The sequence below is a fragment of the Colletotrichum abscissum genome (assembly GCF_030869225.1).
Source record: "Colletotrichum abscissum strain IMI 504890 chromosome Unknown Scaffold_84.1, whole genome shotgun sequence".
In the NCBI taxonomy this organism is placed as follows: domain Eukaryota; kingdom Fungi; phylum Ascomycota; class Sordariomycetes; order Glomerellales; family Glomerellaceae; genus Colletotrichum; species Colletotrichum abscissum.
In genome coordinates, this window is record NW_026850530.1 from 39,025 (window position 1) to 64,979 (window position 25,955).

The window sequence follows — 25,955 nt, forward strand, 5'->3', positions numbered from 1 at the left end:
CTAACTGTTTCCATCCGCTCCAATATCTGTACTTCTGCGTGGTTCTCGAAGAAAGGGACGAGCGTTTTATTTTTTTTAAGTACCCAAAGTCTTTGCGTTGCGATGCGTTGCTCGCCCAACAAACGCTGCCACGCTGCCCAAGCACGTTTGTTACCTTTCAACTTTTCAAGGCACGGATGACGATCGACGGTTCGTTCACCCTCGAACCAAAGGATCGTGAAGATTGGGCGGATGGTGAGGCCCCCAAAGCAAACGTTGTTTCAAAGGAGCCAAGAAACAGAATTTTTCAGATTTCTTTTGGCATGAACCGCAAAGACGTTTCTACGAAACCATGCTTTTTTTTGCGACGGGAAGGTAAAGATGGAGAAGAGCTACTACCACGAAAAAAGGAACAAAACGTTGGCGTTTTGGTAAAGGGGATATAGCACACGGGGAGACGACGGGAAGTTTACGAACACCTTCTGGAGAGAGAGAGAGAAGAATTGGGACCAAAAAAAGACGTTTGATCGACATGGCCGTTGGGCTATTACACACATGACATGCGATTTCCAATCTACGTCTTGTTCCAATCGTCTCAAAGTTTTCTTCTTCACACAACACACGCGAGCGCACAAGCACACATGGAGGAGCCGAGATGAAGAACTGCCGACAAGACGTAGAAACGGCAATGCGCCGGCAATCGTGGGCTTTGCTTTGTAGTGAGGAAACGGACAAACATACACCTGGTACGTCTTTGGCCCCTCCTTTTCCCCCTCGGACATGGACAGAAGAACGGGATCCCAGAGTTGAGCAATGGGGAAAAAAAGAAATTCGTCTGATTTCCATTTCCCGCCCTAGAATGCCTAAATGGTATGCTGCTACTGATACTGATACTGATTCGATGACTCGAATAATGGAAAACCATCCCCAAAACGCCGCACGCCGTTTCCCGCCGGCCGAGTGATCACTCGATTCGTCTTTGCTCAGCCGCGGAACCCGTTTGACAACCTGGAAACAACCCACCCTCCCCCCTCATTTTCCCTTTCGTCTGCCGGGGCTAGCTTTTCGGGTAAGAGATATGCTTTGTAGACTTTCTTCTCCCAAACTCTTGAATCCTTGCTTAGTCCATTAACATCCTCCTCTCTTGCCACAATCACATCGGCTAGATGAGGCGGGCTCACTCAGCCGCTCCTCGGAGGTGGAGGTCCCATCTTGCCGGCGCCGGTATCAACCCTCTTACTGGGAGGCAAGTCTGGCTTTTTGAAGCCATCATTGGACGAGCCCGCAACCTGGGTGAAAGTGCCACCCTTGAACCACCGGTCCTCCTCCGCCTTTCGCTTGCGACTGAGTTCAGCCTGGACCTTGGGGTCGACGAGCTCCAGACCCTGTACAGGCGTGAAGGCCAGCGAGGATGCCGTGCCCGCTCCCGCGCCCAGCGATGTGCCAACACCTGACGTCCTCAGGCCCTTGCCGCGTAGGTCAATGTTGGAGTTTGCTGATTGTCCAAAACCCCTGAGCGAGGATGCCGCTCCTCCCATGGGCGTTGCGCCGCCCCAGCCCTTGTTCTTCTGGCCGAGCTTGGCCCTCGTGCGTTGATCGACTTGGAGGTTGCGAATTCTGCCGTCGTTACCCTGACCGATCATACCCATGCCGACCGTGGTCTCCCCTGTGCCGTAGCCGACTTCACGCTCCTCCTTGCCAAAGGCCATTCTATTCTGGGCTTTGCGCAATTCCGTCATGGCCGTAGCCTCCTTAGCCTTCCTTGCCCTTCTACCACCACGCTTGCGGGAAGGCTTGTCATCTGGTACCGGCAAAGCTCTGGGGCCCTTGTTTGGAGGCGGTTCCGTGAGCTTCTCGAGTCTTGTGAGGCACTGCTCTTTCAGATCCTCGCCCGTCGAGCCATCGGCGCTGGAGTGAATTCTGTCGACGCGGGCAGCGAGTAGCAGCTTCGCTGATACGATGCGCATGGCCTGCCTCTTGAGATCGTTGGGAATGCCTTGAATGATGGGTGAATGGTAGAGGAAACCCTGCTGTCTGACGCCAATATTCGTAGCCAAGCCCGCGGCACCAGCACCTTTCTTTGAACCCCACGCTGCAATGTTGCACGCGGGCGTCTTCGACAGACCAGTAAGTCCACCAGCGGCGTTCAACAGTTGAGCAGCCGTCAGAGAACCGATCATAGCAGTCAAATTCGGCGCGAACAGATTCATGCGCGACTGGACATAGCCCGTTAGGGTCTTCTTCGCCTTGTCGAGGGAAATGACCATTTCACAGGCTCTGTATACGCGTTCCAGTTCTTCTTGCGACATGTCTCTGCCCTTCGTTGTCGTAGCCTCCACTGTTACGATCATGAGGGATGGGCCGTCGAGAACGGACTTCAGGGAAGCTTGAAGGACATTTTCCGTTGAGTGCTGAAGCTTCTTGATATTCTCCGAATCAAGCGGTCCATTGCCCAAGATCGCGACGACCTTCGCATACTCCAGTGGGTTGGTGATGAGCGTCTCCAGTTCTGGGAATCGTATTGAGTAGTGGTCCCTGATATACTTGTGTACCAAGACGATCTCGCTGTCTATGAGAGTCGACAGACTGTTCGATTGTGTCAGGAGGTGGTATTCGGGATGGTCTTCGATGTTGCCTAGCAGTTCTGTGGGGGTCGGTTGCGACTGGTAGTGTGCGATTTTCTGTAGCGTTCGAGTGACGATGTTAGGGCTAGTTCTCCCAAGAGACGATGTAAACACAGCTTCCATCAAGCTAGTGGTGCTTTCGGGTGCGTCACTTACCTCTAGTACTGGCTCCAAACTTGACATGAGACTGGCGACACTGCGAACATCGTTGACGCCACCCAGCTGCATCTTCTCGACCTTTGCCTTTGTATCCTCTGCATCTTCGACAGGATCAACAGCACCCTTGGGTGTCCCACCCATTTCTTCATCTTGATCCTCAGGTTCGCTCTGGTCATCGTCCAGATCCATGCTGCCCGATGCTTTGCGACCGCTCGCCTCGGGCGCATGATCAAGTCCTAGGGGATCATTGTCTTGCTGAGTCTCCTCTGCTTCCGAGCCAGAGTCCTCGAAATCGTTCAGCAGCTCATCTGCTAGAGTCGCCATGTTGCCAGTCGCAGCTACCGAAGTGGCTGTTCGATGTTAAAGTCGCCTAGGAAGGAGGTACGGCGTGGCGAAGTTGTGAGATTGGGAGGATATAAAGTTACGGAAGCCTCGCGAGGCTACGGAAGTTTTGGCGCGACGGGTGGGTCTAAGCCACAGAAGCTCGTTATCGGAGTGGCTGGTGCCGATAAGAGCTGCGTTTTTCCAACGCTTCAGCCTTGGGCCTGTCGCCTGAGCATCGTTGGTGTTTGCGACTGATGCAGAATATCATCAATTGGGCAATAAGGTGACGCGATTCAACTTGCCGGTACCCATACAAAGCCGAAGTTTTGTACCGTCACATTTAGCGACCTCAACTACACGCGACTTCACGCGTTTCCCCGAGTTCAATCGATTTCGACTTGGCTCGACACCATGGAGGCATCACGAGGACCCCCGAAGGTCAAGAACAAGGCCGCTGCGCCTGTTCAGATCTCTGCAGAGCAACTTCTACGAGAGGCTGTTGACCGACAAGAGGTCGCTCTACAGGCACCTACTCAGCGGTTCGCCGATCTAGAGGAACTTCACGAATTCCAGGGCCGGAAACGACGAGAGTTCGAAGACTATGTTCGACGCAATAGAGTCAACCTCAATAACTGGATGCGATATGCGGACTGGGAGTTGGAGCAAAAGGAATTTGCGCGCGCAAGATCAATCTTCGAGCGCGCGCTCGATGTGCACCCCAACGAGATCAAGTTGTGGATCAGGTACATCGAGTCGGAAAGTATGGAATCCAACCCCAACCCTCTGTGACAAGACAAACAGCTGACTTTCTCCCAGTGAAATGCCGAAACATCAACCATGCGCGTAATCTTCTCGACAGGGCCGTCACACGATTACCTCGTGTCGATAAACTTTGGTACAAATATGTGTACATGGAGGAGATGCTGGGCAACGTTCCAGGAACCCGCCAAGTCTTTGATCGTTGGATGCAATGGCAACCCGATGAAGCTGCGTGGAGCGCATACATCAAGCTGGAAAAGAGATACAATGAGTTCGACCGAGCCAGAGATATCTTCAGAGCATTCACACTCGTCCACCCGGAACCTCGAAACTGGATCAAGTGGGCGAAATTCGAGGAGGAATTTGGCACGAGTGACATGGTACGCGACGTATTTGGTACTGCGATCGAAGAGCTGGGCGACGAATTTGTGGACGAGAAGCTCTTTATTGCCTATGCGCGATACGAGGCGAAGTTGAAGGAGTACGAAAGAGCCAGGGCGATCTTCAAGTACGCACTGGATCGCCTTCCTCGCTCTAAATCAATGATACTTCACAAGGCTTATACGACCTTTGAGAAGCAGTTCGGAGACAAGGATGGCGTCGAGGATGTCGTACTTTCAAAGCGCCGTGTTTACTACGAAGCACAAGTCAAAGAGAACCCGAAGAACTACGATACATGGTTCGACTACACACGTCTAGAGGAAACCGCTGGCGATCTCGACAGAGTCCGCGACATCTACGAGAGGGCAGTATCACAAGTACCACCAGCGCAAGAGAAGAGATTCTGGAGACGGTACATCTACCTCTGGATCAACTACGCCATCTTTGAGGAGTTGCAGGCAAAAGACATGGAGCGTGCAAGGCAAATCTACAAGGTTTGCCTGGAACTGATACCCCACAAGAAATTCACCTTTGCCAAGGTCTGGCTGCTAAAGGCACAATTCGAGATTCGGCAGGGTGAGCTGACGGCGGCTCGCAAGACCCTGGGCCAGGCTATTGGCATGTGCCCGAAGGACAAGCTGTTCAGGGGTTACATTGAGCTGGAACTGAAGCTCTTTGAGTTTTTGCGATGCCGGACGCTCTACGAGAAGCACATTGAGTGGAACGCCTCCAACTGCCAGACTTGGATCAAGTTCGCCGAGCTCGAGCGCGGCCTTGACGACTTGGAGCGGACCCGGGCCATCTTCGAGCTGGCCGTGAGCCAACCGGTTCTCGATATGCCCGAGTTGCTATGGAAGGCCTACATCGATTTCGAGGAAGAGGAGGAAGAGTACGAGCGCACGAGAGAACTTTACGAGCGCCTCCTTGAGAAGACGGATCACGTCAAGGTATGGATCAGCTACGCCCACTTTGAGCTCAACATACCCGAGGACGAGGAAGAGGCAGAAGAGGAGGCACCGATCAGCAAGGAAGCCAAGACGAGGGCACGCAAGGTCTTTGAGCGCGCGCACAAGAGCATGCGCGACAAGGAGCTCAAGGAGGAGGCGGTCACGCTGCTCAACGCGTGGCTGTCATTTGAGAGGATACACGGCGGGGACGACGAGATTGAGAATGTGCAGAAGCTGATGCCGCGCAAGACGAAGCGCAGAAGGCGCTTGGAGGACGACAGCTTCGAGGAGTACATCGACTACGTCTTCCCCGCCGACGACAAGCAGACGCAGAACCTATCGAATCTGTTGGCCATGGCGCAGGCCTGGAAGCAGCAGGGAGGAGATGCTGCGGCATAAAAATCATCCGTCGGAAGAGAAGACGATGTTTTGTTATTTTTATAATTCTATGCTCTTTAGCAACGCCCATTGTACCCAAAAACAAAAGCTTCCATCAAATTCTGAGATGCCCTACCCAGCATCAAAAAAGAGAGTTCGGACCAAATCATCCGTGTCTCATCTTATCCAGATTACTATTGTCTCGCCATGGACATCCCCGGTAAACCAGTCATCTGAAGCTCCCGCCGGATGGGTGAGCCGGCGAACCTTATTCCATGCGAGAGTCAAGAATTTCGTTCTCTGTTCTGCTTCTTCAGACTTCAGGTCTACTCCTTGCCCCAGACACATAACTTACAAGTTTCGCACGCAACCCAACGAGCTCGTGACCAATAAACACAGATGATCTAGCAGTTGGTGCAATTCAGCAGACTACGGTACTGGACTTTGGGGCTTACCCATCATCGAGATGGCGGGCGGATAGAACATGTCAGACCAGTCATCTGACTGACGATGTCTTCACCAATGGCGACTGCAGGCGCGAGGGAGGGGAGGGGAATCCAAGAAAAAAAATGCGGCGGATGTACAATGATGTCATTTTTCTATTGATTGCTCAGCCGCCTATCACCCCGCCACCATTTTTTCCCACGACACCACACGACATCTTTCGATGCCGTCAAGCAACCAACGCACGCTATCCGTACTAATGGGAGTGTAGGGTAAGGTAGTGTAGAGCACGAGTCACTTTTTATCGCCCACGGCAGTCTGACATTGATTGACTGGGCAGGAAAGCTAACCATGGCACACTGCCTGGATCGGATCGAATTTCCCATCATCATTGCCTTTCTTTCCCCCCATTCCAAGAAGTTAGAACAGGCTGAACGACAGAACAGCCAGGACATCAGCCGACGGACGGTGCCGACGTCTGCCCATGTGTCCCCCCCACACCCCATCTCTTGTCCGCATGATGCATTGTTTCCAACGTGCCAGCTTGACCGAGACCGAGGCAGAAATGGCAGATCAGAACGGCCCAATAGAGCAATTAAAAAAAGTTGGCAGAACTGTTGTCAGAAAATCAGCAGACTTGATAATGATGGGTTGAGAGAGTGGGGGGAGCGTCGGAGGAACAGTCTAGAACATCTTCATGAAGATCTGCCTCGCTGTTCCGATAGGCAGGTATAGAGGTATGGTAGAGGAAACCGAAGAGGAAGCAGCCCAAAATATGTACTCACTGAGTCGATTACTCGCGGGGTGGCTGCAGCTCTTGGCTCTGGGCACTGCCGTCGACATGGTAAGGAGGGGAGAGGTATGGGCTGTTTCGGACCCGACCGCTTTTGCCGGGGGGTCTTCTGTTGCGTATCGCATAGTCACACAAAGCGTCAGTTCTCAGTCACTAAAGGGTACCTAGCCATAGCCAAGAGAAGGGAATCGGGAGAAGAGGTCAGGTCGCAACGGTTATCATATCTCATACTCATAATATCGGGAACTACAAATCCAGCCAAGTATCATGAAAACAAAATGCCCATCCTCCTATCTAAGTAGGAAACTGTGAAGCCAAGAGACCAGAAAATATCGTGTGATGAGTGGTTGTTGGGGGATAGGGAGGGGCAGCGAGTGCATCGCGGTAACTCGACGATGATGATCTTGTGCTCTGGCCCGAGTACTAAAACCCACGTAGCCGTCTTTTCCGCCGCATATCATCATCCCGCATATGCCACCCCTCCCTTCCCGTCTATTCCCCAATCTTTCCAACTGGTAGCCGCCTTCTCTCACCGCCGCTTGTCCGTTCCCGCGCTAGCGAAAAATGTCCGGTCTGTCTCAGGAACAGGGGTCCCTTCTCATCGGGTTCCGCTTGGCTGCTTCAACCACTACGAGCCCGGGGCCATGTGGTGGCCAGACCTCTCTCTGTCTCTCCCCCTTCATTGCTTAACTCGAACAAGAACATTTGGTTCCAATCAGACCCTGCCGATCAGCCTCGATCTCGGCTCCATCGTTTGCCCATTTTGTCTGAGCTGCAGGCTGCGATGCCCTCCATTTGGTACTACTGTCATCCGCAGGGGCCGAAGACAACAGCTCAACCAGTGACGATGCATCTGGTTCTTCTTGATGGCGGTGCAGGCCGATTAGTAACGGCGGCGTTGGTCCCGGTCTGTCACAATCCAATTAGAATCAGTTATGGTTCATGTACAAGAGAAGATTGCGTGTAGATTGGCAACAAAAGGGGAAAAGGGAATCCATCTATCTGAGTAAACGCAACGCAAGGTGGCGCCCGTCGAGGGCCGTTGTGAAACGTGTGAAGCGCCACTCCCACATCCCCTTAGTCTTCCAAAAAATCTTTCCCAGTTTTGTTTGAAAACAGATATAAATGTGGCTGGAAGTTGACTTGTAGAAAAATGTCGTAGCGTCGTAGTGTCTTGTACAGGCATTATAGGTCGTAAAAGGAACCGAGGGGTTGAGGGCAGAGTGAGACTAACAGCCCGTGCGGGCGAGGACGTTGCCTTGAGGAATCCGAAGAGTACCAACAAGGACGAAACACCCCACCGTTCAGGACTGAAGTGCCCTCTCCCGGACTTCTCAGTCTCTGTATCTCCTGTCGTCATAACCAACAGGAGGTGCAGGCAGGTGCCCGGAAGAGTACGGGTTATCGTCGTAGTAAGTTGAACCATAGTCATACCGCTCTCCTCGTGGAGAACCAGCATGAGACCAGTCGTCAGCCCTACTCCGTCGACCACCATGGCCGTCGGTGAGCCTCTTCTGCCGCTCAAGTCGTTTCTGGTGTCGGATTTCCTTCTCGTGTTGGAATTCCTTGCATTCGTGTGTCATCTCTTTGGCTTCCTTAAGCTCAGACCAGGCACCCTTGATACCGAGGGCAGCGATTCCAACAGAGGCGGCGTCTTGCACGAGAGCCTTGGTTTTGAGCTTTTTCGCCTCCTCTGGGCTGAGCCGCCCTTCCTTCACAGCCTTCTGCCTTGAATTGCGTTTCTCCATACTTTGATAGACCCCATGTGCCGCGTGAATGGTGGCAACGGCCGCTAGGCCGGTTGTAATGACTTGCTTACCTCTCATTTTCCTTGCGCGCTTCGCATCATCGTCCGAGTCTCCAAGATCCGATTCGGAACTGGTGTCCGACTTTCCTCCCCTGCGGCGAGATCGGTCTCGGCGCCGGCTCGTGTATGACGATCTGTCATCGTCGTATGCGTCGCGTCCACCACGTGCGGATCCCCTGTCGTAGTCGTCGTATTCATCAGAGTATCTCCGGGTCATGCCGCCGCGTCGAGAGCTACGGTCGTCATCGTAGTAATCATCTCGGCCATACTTCTCTCTCTCCTTTTCCTCCGGGTTGCTGCCAATGCCAATCTTGGCGAGTCGCTTCCGTGCAGAGTCGACAACACTGCGGCTTCTGCTGCGTTGGCGGGGTTTGTCGCGACCATCGCGGCTAGAGGCACGGCTGTCATAAGAGTCGGCGCTACGGCCACGGCTCCGGGACCGCACGTTCTCGATAGCCTTCTTTGCGCCAAAGGCACCTAGACCGGCAGTTGCCAGAGCAGCCAAGCCCGGTCCGCCGCCTCCGCCGTCAGAGCGAGCGCGCGACCTCGATCGGCTTCGTCCGGTTCGGCGGTCCTCCTCGATGTTGCGCTTGGATCCGTTGATGACCCGGTTACCCACCAGACCACCGATGACGGATTCGGCCAGGCCCAACTTGCTCTGTTTCTCGCCGCCTTGTGCAGCGTCGATGGTAGCCGCACCAGCGGCAGCAGTGATGATGCGCTTTGTCTTCTCGCCCTTCCAGCCGCCGGGCTCCTTCGCAACACGGAAAGCCTCAGTGGCTCCGGCAATGAGAGAAGCCATGGCAGCCTTCTGCATCTTGCTGGCGGCTTCATTTCCGGGTCCTCGAGACTTGGACCGAGAAGATCTCGAGTCAGGGCTGCCTCGTCGGCTTCTAGTGTCGCTACGCCGGTCGTCGCCACCACTGGCGCCTGTGAGAGCTTTGACAGCAACTCCCAGACCAGAGGCTGCGAGAGCGTTCTCCAAGAAAGATTTGTGACCCTTTTTCTCCCTGTCTCCCTCCTCGTCGGAGTAGTATTCGGTGACTCGACCGTCACGGCCGCGATGCATGACATAGGTGGACTTGTCCTCCTCCTTTTCCTTGCGCTTGCCGTAGTACTCTGCGCCCTGGTAGCCGGCAAGAGCCCCAGCTGCTCCCAATGCCGCCGAAGTCAGGTAGTTTCTCTCGATTTCGCCGCGGTGTTCCTTGGCTTCCTTTCTATCGTAAAGCTCCTTGCCGCCAAAGGCTAAGGCCGCACCGGCAACAGCAGCCAGAATCTTTTCTTGTTGGTTGATAACGCGCTTACGAGACCTCTCCTCTTCGGCGTAGACGAGGCTGCCAGCTTTCCGGCTGCGACGATCATACTCGCGATCGTAGTATCGGTCCCGGTCGTCATAGCGGGGGTCGTCGTAGTAGCCGGGTTCTGCTGACCGAGTTCTCCGGGAATCTCTATAGCCGGGAGGGGGGAAGTCTCGGCGGACTTCTTCAATAGAGAGCTCGCTGTTCTCTCGGGCACGAGGAATGATCTCGCGGGTTTGGTGAACTTTAAGATAGCCTTCGTCGGCATAACGGGGATCAATTCTCTCCTCACGACGCTCCTCGCGCACGTAGCGACGAGTGCGCTGAGGCTCTTCGTAGTAACTCATGTCGGCTGACGAGAGTGGGCGTAAGAGCCAAGCAGGCTCGGTGGGTAGGTTTCGATTTGAAGCGGGGTGGTGTAAGTCGTATGAGTGAAGTGACACAGTAATAGGGTTTGGCTCGAGTATGCCGCCAGAGATGATGGTTCAACTGGCGAGACTGAAGTATGGTTGAAGAACTTTCGATGAAGACGCTGAAATGTCTATGAGTTGTTAAAGTTAGAAAGATGAAGGACAACAAGCCCCGGGAAGAAATGAAGGAGGGGAAGAGATGATGAGCGAAGACAGGGGGGGGGGGGGGGCGCCAGGGCTAGCTAGAAGAAAGCGGATGGGCAAGGGTCCAGCAAGACGGGAGGGCAAAGGCAATCAGGCATGGAAGGAAAGAGACGGCAGGGACGGGGAGGTCACTTCAGGCAGAGAAGCCAGCCAGATACAGCCACCTTAGGCCTGGAGTGGGCAGGGCAGAACAGGGTTGGGCTGTCCGAAGACATGGATGCGACATGTCGACGACTCAGCGTTGCTCCCAAAGATGCAGCATTTGGAGCGGCAGCGGCAGCAGAAACGGAGGGTGCGGGAACCACCTCAGGGAAAGAAATGCTAAGGCAAGGCATGTTCGATACGGGCATGCGAAAGTACCTCGCCCGCAAAAGTACCGTGAACAAATACTTTTGAAACTTGTTCTTGAACAAAATGGGACCCTTTTTTCTCATCCGAAAGGTAGCCCATCTACACAACACAAGCTACCGTACTGGCAAAAGAGTCATTTGGACATGCCGTAAAGCCCCCCTCTCTTCTCAACGTCTGACCGAAAAGAGTGTGCCCTTCTTTGGGTCGTCCAATTTTCCAGTTGCTCATTCTCACATTGGCTGGGCACCGAGAAAAAGTAAGACGAGTGGCCAGGCAGGCTGTCTAGTGCGCCTAGAGACTTGTGCTAGCGCTGTCGTAAGTGGCATGAGAGGACGGGTGCTCCCTGCGACAAACCCGAGGCCGCTGCGCACCAAAAACTAGTGTAAAGTCCAAGGCAAGTGATGGAGGTATGGTGGTGGTGGTGGTGGCTTTGGGGGACTTTGGGAGTCCTCTCCGGTAATCTTGCAAGTATGTAACAGCTCCTCGGGTTTCAAGCAGTGCAGCGTCTGTTACTTGCTCCGAAAGATGGCAAATACGTCCGCGCCTCTTTGTCCGCGAGAAGAACGAGCATGGTAAGGTATGTGCGCGGCCTCCAATGCAGTCGGCATTGCCTACCTGCATGTAACGCCTGCAACTTGTGCCTGTGACCTCGAGCCTGGGGGAGCCGTAGTGGCATATGGGTTCCCTGGAGTATTCTAGCTGGAGGGCGGAGGGGAGGGCGGGACGAGTTGACAACGAAGCAGTAGGAGAGAGTATGACCTCATACCTACAGGCATTCTGGCCAATGAGACATCGAGAATCGCTCTTGCCTTACCTCTCATAGTGTGCCCTCCACTTGGCCGAGCGCCCATAGGAGGGGCTCAAGACCCAGTACCTACATAGTAAGGCAGGACTCTGCCATCGAGTGCTCGGTCAGTCCGCAAAAACACCCATTTCTGCTTTCCCACTGAGCCAGGTGATGCCCAACAATGTACGGAACATGTCTGTCATAACCATAATTGAGGATCCCTGTTGATTTATTTCTTTTTTTTTCCTTTCTCTTAATGCCTCAAGTTCCACGAGGTTGGTTTCTCTCGGTAACAGGTTGATCACGTCGATGGTAGGTTGTGAATATTTTGGGGGTTCGTCGTAATTGCGGCATGATATCATTCGTTTCCAAACAGCAAGAAGTTACCGAAAATGCAACAAACCTCATTCGGTATCTTTCGAGATGCAGCACTAACTGGCTAGACAGAATTGATGGGAACGCGCTAAGGTATGTAGTCGCGGATGACAAGCAGATACCTACTGTGTAGGTAGAATCATAGAAGGGAAGTGATCGAATAGAACATTGAAAGTGGGTGAGATGATTGATTGGGCTGAGAATCTGAGGTGGACTGTGGAGCGAATGGAATGCCCCGCGGTGACAAACTCGAGGAGGGGAACCTGGAAAATTGCTCCGAAAGGGCAAGGGTGTTCTTGAGTCCGTGACGTAGTGTTGCACTTCTGCTGCTTCTCAACGGACTACCTACGGAGTACTGGGACTGGTTGCGTTGCGCAGCCACACTCTGCATCGGAAAGTGCCACACGTGGACGATGGATGTGTGGCGGCTGTAGCCTGGTCACTGCCCCAAGGTCTGGACCTTACTTGTCACGTGCGTCGTCTGGTCCGAGAATTACCTCATCCTAGCACGTGCCCGTATCAACGGCGGAAAACGGGAGCACCGGCCGTGAGTGGGGATCCCTTGTTCCTGCCTCCCCAGCTCGAACAATTGCTTTGTGTGATTCGTCCAAAGAAAACGGCGTTCGCCAATGATGCAGCCCAGCTCGAGAGTGTGGACCCACGGCAACTACCCGCCAACCACATCCCTCCACCTCCACGACCTGCCTCGCTTTGCATCTCTTCACCGTAACCTGATTCTTGTGCTTTCGCGCGGGGGAGAAGCGCATTCTCATGGCCAGAGTTCGCTCAAATGCCAGTTTTGCTTTCATCACAGACTCGTCTAAAAGTCTCTGCAGTAATGCCCTTGATTCCCATCAAAGAGGAAGAACGACTCTGAAGATTTTCAACGAGACAAGCACAGCTCCAAGCAAGTCATACAGCCAAAACATTTGACAGAATATCCAAGATACCTGCCTACAGCTGGGGTTTTCTCGGCTCCGTAATTGAATCCTCAGGTTGCTCGACTTTTCCCCAGCCTCCCAAGTTCTCAACAACCCCATCCCACGATCAGGGCCGGCAAACACGCAACCTGGTGCCAATCAGATCCCCTGCTTGCTCGAGTGAGCCAACACCGCTATGCCATCACCCGTGTATCCGTACCCATTTCAGTGCAATCATTCACGTTGTGCAAGGCAAATCCTCTACGACCTGATTCGACCGCACAATGACACACGCAAGCAACCGGGTCAACCGTCAACGTCACGCCAGCTCAATCCCGCCCGGGGCCTCACCTTCACTTCAGCCAGTCACGCCTGAACGGCTCTGCCCTGCCCTGCTTTTTCCTGCTTCTCGTCACGTCTTCCTCCGTTTACAGCTTCGTTTGTTTCTTCCCTGTTCGCGCCCTGCCCGCTTTGCCGTTTGCCCAGCTCAAAGCTGCTTCTGGCCTGCTTCTGGCCGGCTACTACTGCGGCTGCAAGGGCCTCGAAGCATCGAGCATCTCTACCCAACCTCCGCTTTCCAAGGAATACAGACCAGGGTATGTGAGAAAAAAAGACCAACACCAAGATTTTTAGCCCGCCTGTTTCTCGCCCCTCACAATGGGCAACAAACGCGCAATTCCCAGCTTTCGCTTCCACCATCGCTGTCGCCATGGGTTCCCCATTCGTTCTGGCCTGCTCCGTGGTCGTACCCGCGCCAGCTTCACCGCGTACGGCGTCATTTGTTTCTTGACTGCATCACCACGATTTCTCGTCTGTTATTTAAATCATTCATCCACCCTCCGAAGCTGTGTCCCGTAGTTCACTCTCTTTCCCTCCCATCCGCTTTTGTTTGCTTCAGCCAGCCCGTGATACCCCCCCTCCGCAAGAACTTCTGCCGCCTTGTCCTCAACAGACCTGTGATACCCATCCCCTCAACCAACAAACAATATGAAGTCTGCCATCATTCCTCTGGCCATTGCCGCCAAGCTGGCTGTTGCCAACCCCATCGACGCGCGCCAAGTGTAAGACACACAGCTTCTCCCGCTCGGGATCTAAAAGATAGCTCAAGGGGAGCTTCGGAGCTAGCTGGACACATACTAACACAGCCCTCGCAGCTCTGACGCCCCGGCCTTCACTGCCGCCGCCGATGCTCTCATCTCGGCCTACATTCCCACTGACCAGTGGGACTCCCTGACCTCGGCCTTCGGCTCCGCCGCTAGCGCCGCCAGCGTCACCGGGAATCTCAAGTCCTACATCTACTCTGTCCTCAAGGCCACTAGCACCCCGGACTGGTTCTCCGCGGCCATCCCGACGCAGTACACCAGCCAGTACGGCGCTCTCGAGTCCGCCATTGAGAGCCTCCGCCCCACTGCTGCCCCGGCCGGCACCCCCGTGCCCACCGTCATCGCCGTCACCACCACCAACTCGGACGGCAGCACCATCACCACCGAGATCTCTACCACCGTCACCCCCGTCCCGACCACAATCACCACCGACGTCGTACCCACGCTCTCCCCCAGCGTCGTCACCGGCACCGACTCTGCTGGCAGCGCCTTCACCTCCACTGTCCTGAACACCGCATCCGAGTCCGCCACTGGAACTGCTGCGTAAGTTTTCCCCATATCCTGCCATCAACTCACATGTATCCTAACACTTTTCGACAGTACCACCGGTGCGTCCGAGTCCGCCTCCGCAACTGAGAGCGGTGCGTCTGAGTCCAGCGGCGCTTCCGCCACTGACGCCTCCGGCTCCGCAACTGGCTCTGCCGCACCCTCCTCCACCGAGGCCCCCAACGCCGCCCCGACCGCCATGGTTCACGGCCTCGTTGCTGTTGCCGCCGGTGTTGTCGGTCTCGTCATGGCCTTCTAAGTGGGATGAGTGACGAATCTTGAGCGAAACGCAGTAAACGGTCTGAATAATGAGGCAAACGGCATGAAGAACTTGTAGATAATGACTTTTTCTCGGTCTAATTCCCTTCTCTTCTTGGTTCTCTACTTCTGTCGAAACGGCAGATGGCGAGACTTGAGATTAGGATGGTTATGTAATAATGAGTAATATGGCATGACTTTCCCGACATATTTCATCCGAGTCTTTTGTTCGCGTTTCGTGAAACTTCGAGTGGGGCATGATAAGCCCAAACTCATCTTCTCTTTCACGTCACTCAAGCGTGCCAGGGCATTTTCTGCATGTATTGGTATGAGCCTCTGGATTTTGGCCCTGTTGTTTCTATGCGGCCGGGTGTTCTACCTGCTCACGGTTCCGTGATCTACAGGAGCAAGTAAAGAACCTAGCTTGAGCGTGAAGATATCTCGGAGGTCCAGCAATGGTCCCTTCAGAGACGACAGAAGCCTACTTCAGTTCTCACGGCTGGGCGCTTCGCAATCATCACATCGTTCCTTAAAAGAAGTCATGTAAGTATCATTGGTGTGCGAGAATACAAGCTCTACCAGCTAGAATATAAAAGCTGCGAACGAGCTGGATACAACCACTCACGTTTCATGAGCTACGTGTAGGTTCCCTCCGAGATATGAATCTACCGCCTGGATAGCAATTGCTTGCTGAGTCCCTATCCAAGCAAAGTAGCTAGCTAGCAGGAAGTGGATCCGGCGCCTGAATAGGTACTCGAGTTTCAACAATCATCGACAGTGACACATGAGGAGGAGGAAATAGTTCCGACATCCAACTTCACCATGCAGACGCCCGGGCACCAACACGTGCGTAACAGATGAAGAAGAGCCTTTTGTTATACCCTATCCAACCTATTTTCCCCCAACAATTCTTATCAGTTTCTCGGATTTACCGACATGTAAAGCGTTTCTCTCAAAGTCATATGATGGATAGGGGGTCGGTTTCGAAGTGGGCGGGCGCCTCGCCCACACCGTTTGGGAAAGAAATTGGTAATTCGTGTCTGTCTAAAGAAGACAAACATGGGCTTTCAAATAATAAGAATCCCAATTACGTAAAGGCTACATGCTGACAATAAGAGGGAGCTCTCGTCGTGATCGTCCTTTCCTCTTCTCGGTGACAATACCCGTTGATAAAGTGCCAGACTAGGACTGGGCATTGACAAACTCGTACAACTGTAATAACACTCATGGAAAAGTATACTCCAGCGAGTCAGTAGACATTGCCCGACGATCAAGAGGCATACATGGGTTATATACACAAGTCAACGTCGATACCTAGATCCTGCGGTTGGAGTGCTGGAAAAGGATCACGCACCAGCAACTTCGCGACCTCGAAGAGGCCGTTCCATCAAAAGTAAACGACGACATCCGTGGTAGGATCACATTTCAATCCCTTGAATAGTTGAGAACAGCAACTTGCCTACCCCGCATGACACCTCACGACTCCCCAACCAAACACCACCGTCCCCAACCGCCGCTGGGAGATCGTGATATCCATGTCCACAGCCTTCGTACCACCATGCAAAAGCCCACCAAAAATCAAAAACATACAACACCAGTTATTCGCTGGTCGTCACCGACCCAACTACTAATCCGGCCCTCATTGGCTTATCTATGGGAGAGCGGACGGGATCCCGAGTTTTCCAATGGGTATGGTCGTATGTGGTGGTTCGAGGGTCTGAGGTCGAAGATATCGTTGGAGACCACCATGCAGGAGGAGCAACATGTCGCTTCCCCTCCTCCACCACCCTGTTCACATATATCGAGAGTTGACTTGTAGGGGGTGTGTCGCCACAGCTAGAGTGGATAAATCAACTGCCAGTGTCTGGTTTCAAGGGATGTTCGACCCACTGCTCTACAGCCCAGCCAGGGAGGAGGAAGACAGCGCCTCTTCCGCGATGAACTCACCCACAACGACGCGACACGACTTCAAGTTACACCATGTGAACGCCATATACTCCGATTTATTCATTTTTAAGAGGTCCTATTCATGCAATACAGCATCAGCTCGACTGATTTTGCCTGATGATGCCGTCTCTTTCTTTCCCTTACCCCCCAACCCCCGTGTGTGCTCATGAGCGAATGAAGGAAGGAAGGGAACAGAAGAAAGAGGAAAAAGTCTAGTAGAACACCATGGACCATTGCCTCCAATTTCTTGTGACCGCTCGAATGCATTTCATGCCCATAAACCTTCCCCTGTTTCCCTGTTTGTGTTTTCCCAGAATAAAGCATGCAGAAGCTATGTGCAGTAAAAAAAAAAAAGGTAAAAAAAGAGGAAGAAAACTTTTTTCTTCGTCTAGCAATGAGGCGAGGGGAGAGAAAGGAGGAACTTCAAAATCCATCCATAATGAGGAGAAACCGCCAAATGAAAGTAAGACCGATCCATGACTTGTCATCTCGGACCTGTATGCCGAGTTACGCCGGAGAAGAGACTTTCATCAACCCGTGTCCGAAGCTGTCTTTGAGACGAAGCTTCTACATTCCAACGCAAGAGGGGCGAAGCCTTCCTCTTTGCCTCATTTTTTTGCCTCTGATTATTCCCCCCGTCCCAATTAATTCCGAATCAAACCTCCCATGGGTATGTCGCTGACCACCTGGTAGCATATCTCTCTGTGCTGCGGCCCATCCCCCTTTGTGAGAAAGAAGCAGATAACTTTTCCAACCATTCGAAGACGACAACAAATGCGACCTCGTCCCGAATGACCCCCAAAAAACGTCGCAGATTCAACGATACTGGGAATATGCGCTCGGTGAAATTGACCAAGACGGAGAATCGAGCGACCGCAACCTAGGTGGGTCTATCGCAGCTTGTTGTGGAAAAAATTCCAACAAGAGTTGCCCAATTCGTAAGACATCCTCGTCATTGTAATCGACCCAGATGCCACCTCTCAAGGGGTCTCGGCTGTCGCAGCTAGCCTTTTCGCTTCTCCATAGAGCGACTCCAGATTGTCCAGAGGGTATTTTTTGTCCTCTTGTAAGACCGCTTCATAGTATGCAATCAAGTGCTTGAGGCCAGTTGTGTTGATGGTTCCCCCAGTGGCGTCCGCCACTGCATATGCCCGAAACTCCTCAAACATCTCCAAATCAAAATGCCGGACCAAGAAATGAGACCAGAACCGATAAAGGGATTTCATGTCGCCGGGAATTTCCCCGGCTAAAGTATCTTGCCGTTGGGAGAGCGCGCGCAGACGGAACTCAGGGAACGGGATGTCGTCGATGGGAGACTCTGCAACCGAGTTCTCCCCTCGAAAGCGCATCAGCAAGTGTGCGCGTTGCGAAGGACTCGACAAGTTGCTGCTGTCGTCACCACATCCTGATGCTGCCGCCTCGCTGCCACAGCCCACGACAATGCCTTCGTCCAACTAGGACTGGAGGGCTTCAGCAGGCTGAGCGTGGTTTCCGTTCGTCAAGGGTGCGCTCTCTGTGTGGGCAGAGCCATTGACGAGGGGCTGGGCCTTCTCCGTCTCCGCCGAGGCCTCGGCCGTTTGCTCGGATGCGGGACCGGGCTGGAATTCGGGGACTTGAGCAGACAGCTGTGTCTCGGCAGCATTGCCGTTCACAGTGCCGTTCGGCTGTCCACCCTGAGCCTCGGTGGGGTAGGCGACGTAGGTATTCTCGGCACCATTGGGGTAGGCAGCAGTCGGCGAGATAACAGGGTAGTCGCCGAGCATGCCGTGGTCGTAGTGAGCGATGGCGTGAAGGGAACGGGGGTAGAAGTACTGAGGTCCCTCGTTGCGGGCAGCATCGAAGCGCAGCTCCATGTTAGGGTAGACGAACTTTTGCCAGTGGGTACGAGATCTCAGTCTCTCAATGCCATCGTCGCCGACAACGTAATCCAGCTGGGGGCACTCGGCAATAATTGCGCGCAGAGTCTGGGCATCGGCCACCGAACGAACCCTTTGGAAGCCGAGGACAAGCTCCAAGGGCACGAAACCCTGGCTGTCCATGTTCTTGCGCAGGTAGGTATCCTTCAGGAGGTTCTCGACGGAGAAGTAGTACTCCATCTGAGGGATCATGATATGTCTCGTTTGCTCGTAGAATGCGGCATAAGAACCCGGAGTCATGGGAACTCCGTAATCCCAGGAGACCTGGTTCATGTTGGTCTGAACTTGACGCATACGGCCAGAGTTCGAAGGGCCACCAGCACCGCGGAACGCTCCAGAGCCATTTGACTGACCGCGGCCGCCACGACCACCGCGGGACTGGGAACCTCCGTAAGAGGATTGGAAGCTGCCGCCCTGGTGGAGGGGAGGGCTGGCGTACTGTCTGGGGCCTTGGGAGCCGAAGGAGTTGCCGTTAGACATGTAAGAAGACTGCTGAGTGTGCATGGGCATGTTTCCAGGGTGACCTCCGCGGCCTCGGTATCCGCCACGGCCCCTATCGCCGCGGCCTTCGCCTCTCTCTCTGACAGGACCGGCCTGCTCCTTTCCATGGGTTAGCATACATGTTGTAGCCGGTATCGCAGGATAATCCAGGAGGAAATCAACTTACATTGGTGGCATTTGACTGCGACTCCTTGTTGCGCTCGCCAGAGTGGGGCGCCGTGGGCTTGCGTTGCTCCTTGCCGTTGGAGGCTTCCATTGAGGCCCGCTTGTTCGCAACAGGGGGCTGAGAGTTGGCTCTGGCCGGAGCGTTACCGTCGCGAGCGCGGTCCCGAGCTTCGTTTCCAGCCTTGGTAGGGGCAGCAGTGCTGGCCGGCTTGTCAGCAGAGGCAGCAGCAGCAGCAGCAGCACCGTGACCGCCACGAGAAGTAACGTCGCGTCCGCCACGAGCACCACCTCGTCCTCCCCGAGAGCCTCTAACTGAGGGGATGGGGGTGGAGAACTGGACAGTAGGGACAAAGTCCATACGCTCCCACTTGTCTTTTGAACGTCCCTTGGCGCCGGCATCATCCTGGGCCTCGACCTCTACCCGCTCAACCTTCTCGGAAGGCTTGCGCTTCTCCTCCTTGACAATCTCCTTGACCGCCGTCTCAGGCGTAGGCCATGAGTGAACGTCGCCAACAGGGGGAGGGACCTCAGTCAGTCGGCTATCTCTCTCAATAAGCCTTGAGCCGCGAGCACCGTTTCTTCTGGCGGCGGCGTCACCATCGCCAGCCTTGCGTTGAGACTTGCCGGCAGCAGTGCCGTTGGTGGCTTCAGCGCCGTCAGCGGACTTGTTCTTCTTCTTGGACTCCTGGCTGTTGGGCCAGGTGTCAACTGGGGTAGATGCACTGGTAGCACCATTGGCGGTGGGCAAGGTGACAGAGGTCTTGTGAGCCGCAGTCTCCTTGCGCTGGGTCCAGATGTTGACCGAAGGAAGCGGCGCCTCAACGAGCTCAATCTTGGGCTCCTCCTTCTCCGGCTCTGCGGCCTTCTCCTTCTTCGCATCCTCACTTGACTCTTTTCCGGCCTTGCCCTTTCTCGGCTTCCTAGAGCCCTTCTTCGGCTCGGCCTCGTCAGTCACGCGAGTAGATGCGCTTGCCGACCTCACACTCTTCTCACTTCGGCGGGCAGAGGCTTCGGTAACGGCCTCCTCGTCATCGCGTCGCGAGTCGGTGACGGAAGCGGCGGCAGATGGTGTGTTCGTGCTGTTGGCCTCTGCTTGGGCAGAGGAAATGTCCTGCTTGGCAGCCAGTTGGGCCTTGAGAGGGGTATTTCTCGAGGACTCGTCGTCAACGGAGTCGGTGCTCTTGACAGCGGTGGGCTCGGCAGCCGGTTGTTCGCCATTTACTGAGCTCGCGGAGTCCTTGCCGTTCTCGGTGGTCTGGGCCGCGGGTGTTGTGGCCGCCTGACCCTTGGCGGCTTGAGCGTAAGAAAATGCAGTAGCCATCGTGTCTGATGCTAGGTCTGATGCAGAAATAGGCATGCCTCGAAAGACTATTGGGTATAAGGGACCAGGGAAGATGATCAACTGATCTAATCCTGCCAGGCCCTGAGGTAGTAGCCGCGAACGGGCTGTTGTGTATCCTGCTATTGGGTAAACCGAGGTTTACCAGCAACTCCTGAGACGGAGACAGACCGGAGAGGGCGAACCAAACCTCTCCGCGTGGTCCGAAGAATGAGTCGGTCGGCGGCCTGAGGTGCCGTGAAAGGAATCAGGAGCCGGTTGACGTCGTCGAAAGCCGTCAAAGATTGAGGTAAACGCAAGAATGTCGGGACGAGCAGGTGCTGCTGGTCCAGTGAAGCCGGAAGGTGGCTAGAGTTTTTTTCGGGGCGAGTGCGGAAACGAGCTTAGGACGAAGGCACGCGAGGACTGACGAATCAGTAGGATCGAGTGCGCGAACGAGATGGTATGAGGTGCGGTGGAAGCTGTGTTCCTCGTAAACGAAAAGGGGGGAGGTGGGTTGAAGGCACGTCAACGGAGTGTGTTTTTTTTGGGTTGCGAGAGGCAAGCGAGGCGAGACGTTCCGGAGATGCTCGGGCTGCGGCGATCCAAAGAAAACGTGGAAGACGGTAAACGCAAGGCTTCGATTGGAGGAGGGCTTGGTTATTGGCCTGAGGGGTCTCGCTGGTCGTGTACGAAATGTCCGCTATTGTAAAATTGGCGAACAGAAAGGTATCGACCGAGCAGGACGAGTGAACAGAGGAAGAATGACCACAAGGATACCGGTAGGGCAAGGTTTGTGGAGGAGAGGGATAGAGAGAGAGAGAGATATGTGTGGTTGTGGGAGAGGAGGAGAAAAAGGCCCAGGAATAAAATCTGAGGCCCGAGTTTTTTTTTTTGTGAATGAATTTTTTTCTTCTCGGGAAAGCCACTACCAGGTTGGCACTTGAGGTAAAAGGTGGAGGCAGCTTGGTTGACCTGACTTTTTAGCGGGGAGGGGGGGGGAAGGGACGCTGGCACAGCGGGTGATTGGAATTCTTTGGTGACTGACTGGGACCTGGAGGTTTGGGGTTGAGGGAAGGGACCCCAAGGCACTGACAATTCACTGAGATGCGGGAGGTGCTTCATCCGCGGGTTTCCATGTACGGGAGTACCTTGGTGATTCATCTCAGGGCATTTACCTTACAGGCGTACCTAGGCTTACCTTACACACTGATGTCAGGCAGGTTGGACGCAGGTCATTGTCGGTGAAGCAGGGCATGCACCACCTCATCTCATAGAAGACACGCCCAACCATTCATCAGACTTTATTACAAGACACCTAGCGTATAGGAAGACGAAGAGGTAGGTGGTAAGGTGAGGTAGGTAGGTAGGCAATTTGAAAGTCTCATTCATCCAGAGCATCCAATAGGTCCATGTCTCAGGCGATGTGCTGTGAGCAATGGGAATGAAAGGACGGGACGGGAGCAAACCGACCTACCTACCTACCACAGTAAGGTGAGGTGCCTCACGGTCGAAGTGGGAGAGCGCGCAGGAGGCCGAGGATGGAGGGGTCACCACCGACTGACGTGGGTTGGGGCGTCCAGGTGCTCCAGTCTTGTCTTTGACGGGGCGGGCGGTGGCCGAAATATTTCCTACCTGAGGCCGTGAGGCCGCTGGAAGGGACTAAGGCATGGTACCTCGCGAGACCTGGACCAGTCAGGAAACGCGGATACTCAAGGCTTCCGACGACATGGGTAGGCTTAAAGTGGCCGGCAACGGCAGAAATTGCCCATCGCTCCGACCCGGCAGGGCAGGGTAGACAAGCAAGGCACTGATTATTACATACCTTACCTTACCTTACCTTACGGGGTACGGATACCTTACACTAAGGCAAGGCAAGGTAGCAACAACAGGGCACAGGCGTGACAAGCAGGAAGCAGGAAGCAAGACGCACCGACGGGACCGGCATGACACAAAGATTGGTGGTGAAGGCAGCCCATCATTGGATCATGACCTCGGTGTAAGTCAGAAAAGGTTGGGTTGTGTAAGGAAAACACACGTTCAAAGGACAGTACTTGGACGAAAGGGGGACAAAACAAAAAACAAAATAAAAAACATATACCAAATTACCCCTCCCTCCTCTCCTCTTCTGGTCAATGGCCTCCACCACGGTAGCACGGGTAGCCTGTAAGTGTTAGTCTTTGCGTAGTCACCACCTCGCTTTGCATCAAACCGAATCCTAGGATCTCTCTACCTTTTTGTGGTCATTGGATTATTTTTTCGCCTACCTTCCCAACTCCTTTATCCGTATCTACCCCGGAAGTGGTCTGCCCGCTTCTGCTCCTGCTTCTTCTTCCTGCTGGCTGCGACCTTCTGCATGCGTGCCCATCCCATCCATTCCCCTCCGGTCCCTTGTCGGCTTTGGTGGGGTTGCGCGAATATAAGTCGGTTGTTCACCAGGCCAAGGCAATTTCTCTCATTTTTATCATGTGCCTTTTTGTGTGATGATCCTTCAGCTTGAGGCTTATTCGCCCGTGTCGCTTGTATCGTATGTCGCAGAGCGCTGTTGTCGATGTACAGACGCACCTCACAGCGCCGAAATGCACCGCACCTTCCGCTCGAGCGGGCAGATGGATGGTTTCGACTCTGTTGCAAGTCAGACCTATGTAAGTGGGTAGCTGGGCCCTTCGAGGGAGGGCAATTCCTCGTCTTGCCATTACTACCTTAACACATCAGCGTTCTCGTAGAAGTTGCAAATTACCTAAAAGGGACTCTTTGCGAATTCCAGTTGTTATATCCAAAGTAAGGCAGGTGCGTCGAGGCGGTATGCACTTTCCAGTTACCTTTCGAATGGCAGGCGCCATTGGCTACATCGGTACGTACCTTGACGCGGAGAAAATGAAGACTGAGAAGCCCGCTTGACTCTTGGAATCTTCTCCATTTGCATATTCACAGCCCACGCACAATTCCTCTCTTTTGCAATGATGGCCGGTTGGACCGCATCTCCTCTGCAGTCTGCGTTGCATCCAATCCTCTGAATCTCCATGGCCAGCACTAAAGAGGGGAACGGTGAGCGCGCCTACATTTCTTGCTGTTCAAACTCCAGAATGTGGATTACATAACCGCGCCCCCCATCTGACGTTATACTTTACTTTGAAGCCCTTGTCCCACGAGCGTCAACTGAATCTACCTTACTATCTACAAGTACGAATACGCCGCATCGCTGTGCCACACACACACCGCCACAGAGCGTGTTCTTGGTCATCCACCTTCGGCCGACCTTCTTTGAACGCTTTGTTTTCGGAACGACTTCCGGGCCCTTTTATGCACTGGAGGCGGGCGTACATAGTAATATGCCACGGTTTGATCTGTCGAATCCTCGGCCATATCAGTTGCGATGACCACCTCTCTCACGTTGATCGCATTGGCTGCCTTTGTCATTCATCATCGACGCCTTTGAGGTCGATATTGGCAATATCAAGGACGACGATTTGCCATGTCCAGTCGCCTACTGAAACGCGGTGGGCAATTCCCGACCCCGGTCGAATTCTTTCCATCGTCTTCTTCATTTTGGTATAATCTGATTTTTCTTTTTTCGAACAACAACCCGGCCCACACCTTTGATACAAAGTTACGCGTTCGTGGTTCACCCGACATAGCGCAGCCTAGTAATCCAATGCATTGTGCCCTCGTCTGTCTAGAGCCGAAAAGGCTTAGCAAGCCCTGTGCAGGCTGTCAAAAACGATTCAGGCCAGCCACACTGGCTAGACACCTTTGCTTATACTGTCTCGACCTCCAGCCACCGCTCGAATGGCGTAAAGGGCACAGTTTGATGCAGAAAGCTGGATGATCTTACCCGGCATCCTTCGGAAGGAGCCCGTTCGGAACAACTTTTTGCAGGGAAAGCCAAGTGGGACTCGCGTTAACGACAGTGAGTCTCGCCGTCTGGTATATTGAATATTCGATGTTGATAGACAGGGCACAGGAGTTGTCGTGCCTCGTAACCTAGTCTCATCGAAAAAGCTCATCTAAGAGGGTTTGCGCACACGCGCCTGAACACGGGAATTTCGGCCAACAACCTGTTATTTCCCACTTCCCTCTTCGGCGAAGCTTCCCAGCCTCCCAGGATCCCATTTCACAATGAGTGCTTCTCCACCGGGACCCTTGGACAGTTATCTCTTTTTCTCGAATGAAGTGGACTGACTCGCCTTCCGAGCCTTCCTGGCCGTGCCGGGATCCACCGTCCGAAGTGGATACTCTTTCGGTGACTTTTCCATACCCCGTGAGAGCCTCTCTCTCGGCCTCTAATTACCATTTTTCTCAGCCTTGCAATGAAACCAACAGCGGGATTTGATAAGACCAATTCAGGGTACCCCTGAGCACTGGAAGTATCACTTGAGAGATGGAAAGAGATACGGAAATCACCACGCCATGTCCTTTCCTCAGGGTTCTCGGCACAGGCTAATCCGTCGATCATTGTGGGGCCGAGCTGTCCAGAGACACTTGACGAAGAAAAAAAGAAAAAAAGGAGAATACAAAAAAAAAAAAAAAACAGAAGGGGCATTCACACACACGGCGCCTAAAGACCTCCAATCAGTAGTACGGGATACATCTGATGAAGAGCCGGAATCTTGTATGCCCGGAATTTTGCGATGTTTCTAAAATGCTACGTAGTTCCTTATCTTTCAAGTCGAGAGTCAAGATGTGCAAGTGAAGCTCACTCCCAGCTTAGTCCCACGACTTTCCACCGAGACTGCTACCGTGCGAGGTGGGTGTGTATAGCCAGCAAGTGACCAGTCCTCGCGTTCAGATTTGATGGTCAACTCAAGTCAGAACAAGAACATACGTCTTTTCGATGTGGAGAGATCGTCACTCGATGGCCATCATTCAAGAAGCACCCGGCAGAGAGAAAAACAAAGGCAGTTCTTGAGCATACTGTTGAAGCCAGCAGAAGTTTATGCGCTACTTCTTGGCCATTGTAATAAGTCACGACGAACGATCGAGATGGTTCACAACCTCGAATATCTTGACCGAGACAGAAATCCACCGGGCATAAAAGGAAGCTCCAAGCCGAAGAGGAAACTTAGCCCCTGAAGGAACACGGTGCCCCTAGTTGAACTTAGGTATGTGATCAAACGATGCCGGGTTGCTTCGAGAGTGTAAGGACTCCTCACTGGAAGAGAGTTGATGTCCTGTCACTGTAGAGGAGTTGGCGACGTAAGACGGAGAGAAAGGCTGTAGATGGGACTCAGATCCTAGACGGAGAACAAAATAAGATGATC

The 25,955-nt window shown here is 53.7% G+C and overlaps 6 protein-coding genes across 6 annotated transcripts; 2 read left to right on the forward strand and 4 right to left on the reverse strand.

Moving 5' to 3' along the window:
• Positions 1-1,160: 1,160 nt before the first annotated feature.
• On the reverse strand, positions 1,161-3,086 carry CABS01_16162 (Prp31 C terminal domain-containing protein; the record flags this gene model as incomplete). The annotated part of the gene is made up of 1 exon (XM_060549494.1): positions 1,161-3,086. The coding sequence occupies one exon, from the start codon at positions 3,084-3,086 to the stop codon at positions 1,161-1,163; it is 1,926 nt and encodes a 641-aa protein (XP_060390123.1).
• Positions 3,087-3,497: 411 nt separating this feature from the next.
• Positions 3,498-5,572, forward strand: CABS01_16163 (pre-mRNA-splicing factor CLF1; the record flags this gene model as incomplete). The annotated part of the gene is made up of 2 exons (XM_060549495.1): positions 3,498-3,846; positions 3,903-5,572. The coding sequence occupies 2 exons, from the start codon at positions 3,498-3,500 to the stop codon at positions 5,570-5,572; spliced, it is 2,019 nt and encodes a 672-aa protein (XP_060390124.1).
• A 2,550-nt stretch (positions 5,573-8,122) lies between these two features.
• Positions 8,123-10,240, reverse strand: CABS01_16164 (uncharacterized protein; the record flags this gene model as incomplete). The annotated part of the gene is made up of 1 exon (XM_060549496.1): positions 8,123-10,240. One exon carries the CDS (start codon positions 10,238-10,240, stop codon positions 8,123-8,125), a length of 2,118 nt encoding a protein of 705 aa, XP_060390125.1.
• A 3,687-nt stretch (positions 10,241-13,927) lies between these two features.
• On the forward strand, positions 13,928-14,848 carry CABS01_16165 (uncharacterized protein; the record flags this gene model as incomplete). Its single annotated transcript, XM_060549497.1, has 3 exons — positions 13,928-14,001; positions 14,095-14,586; positions 14,644-14,848. 3 exons carry the CDS (start codon positions 13,928-13,930, stop codon positions 14,846-14,848), a joined length of 771 nt encoding a protein of 256 aa, XP_060390126.1.
• A 2,926-nt stretch (positions 14,849-17,774) lies between these two features.
• Positions 17,775-20,697, reverse strand: CABS01_16166 (La domain-containing protein; the record flags this gene model as incomplete). The annotated part of the gene is made up of 3 exons (XM_060549498.1): positions 17,775-18,183; positions 18,250-19,310; positions 19,378-20,697. The coding sequence occupies 3 exons, from the start codon at positions 20,695-20,697 to the stop codon at positions 17,775-17,777; spliced, it is 2,790 nt and encodes a 929-aa protein (XP_060390127.1).
• Positions 20,698-22,974: 2,277 nt separating this feature from the next.
• CABS01_16167 (uncharacterized protein) lies at positions 22,975-23,499 on the reverse strand (the record flags this gene model as incomplete). Its single annotated transcript, XM_060549499.1, has 2 exons — positions 22,975-23,335; positions 23,435-23,499. Coding segments are annotated over 2 exons (426 nt in total), but the record flags the coding sequence as incomplete, so codon positions are not given.
• Positions 23,500-25,955: the final 2,456 nt, after the last annotated feature.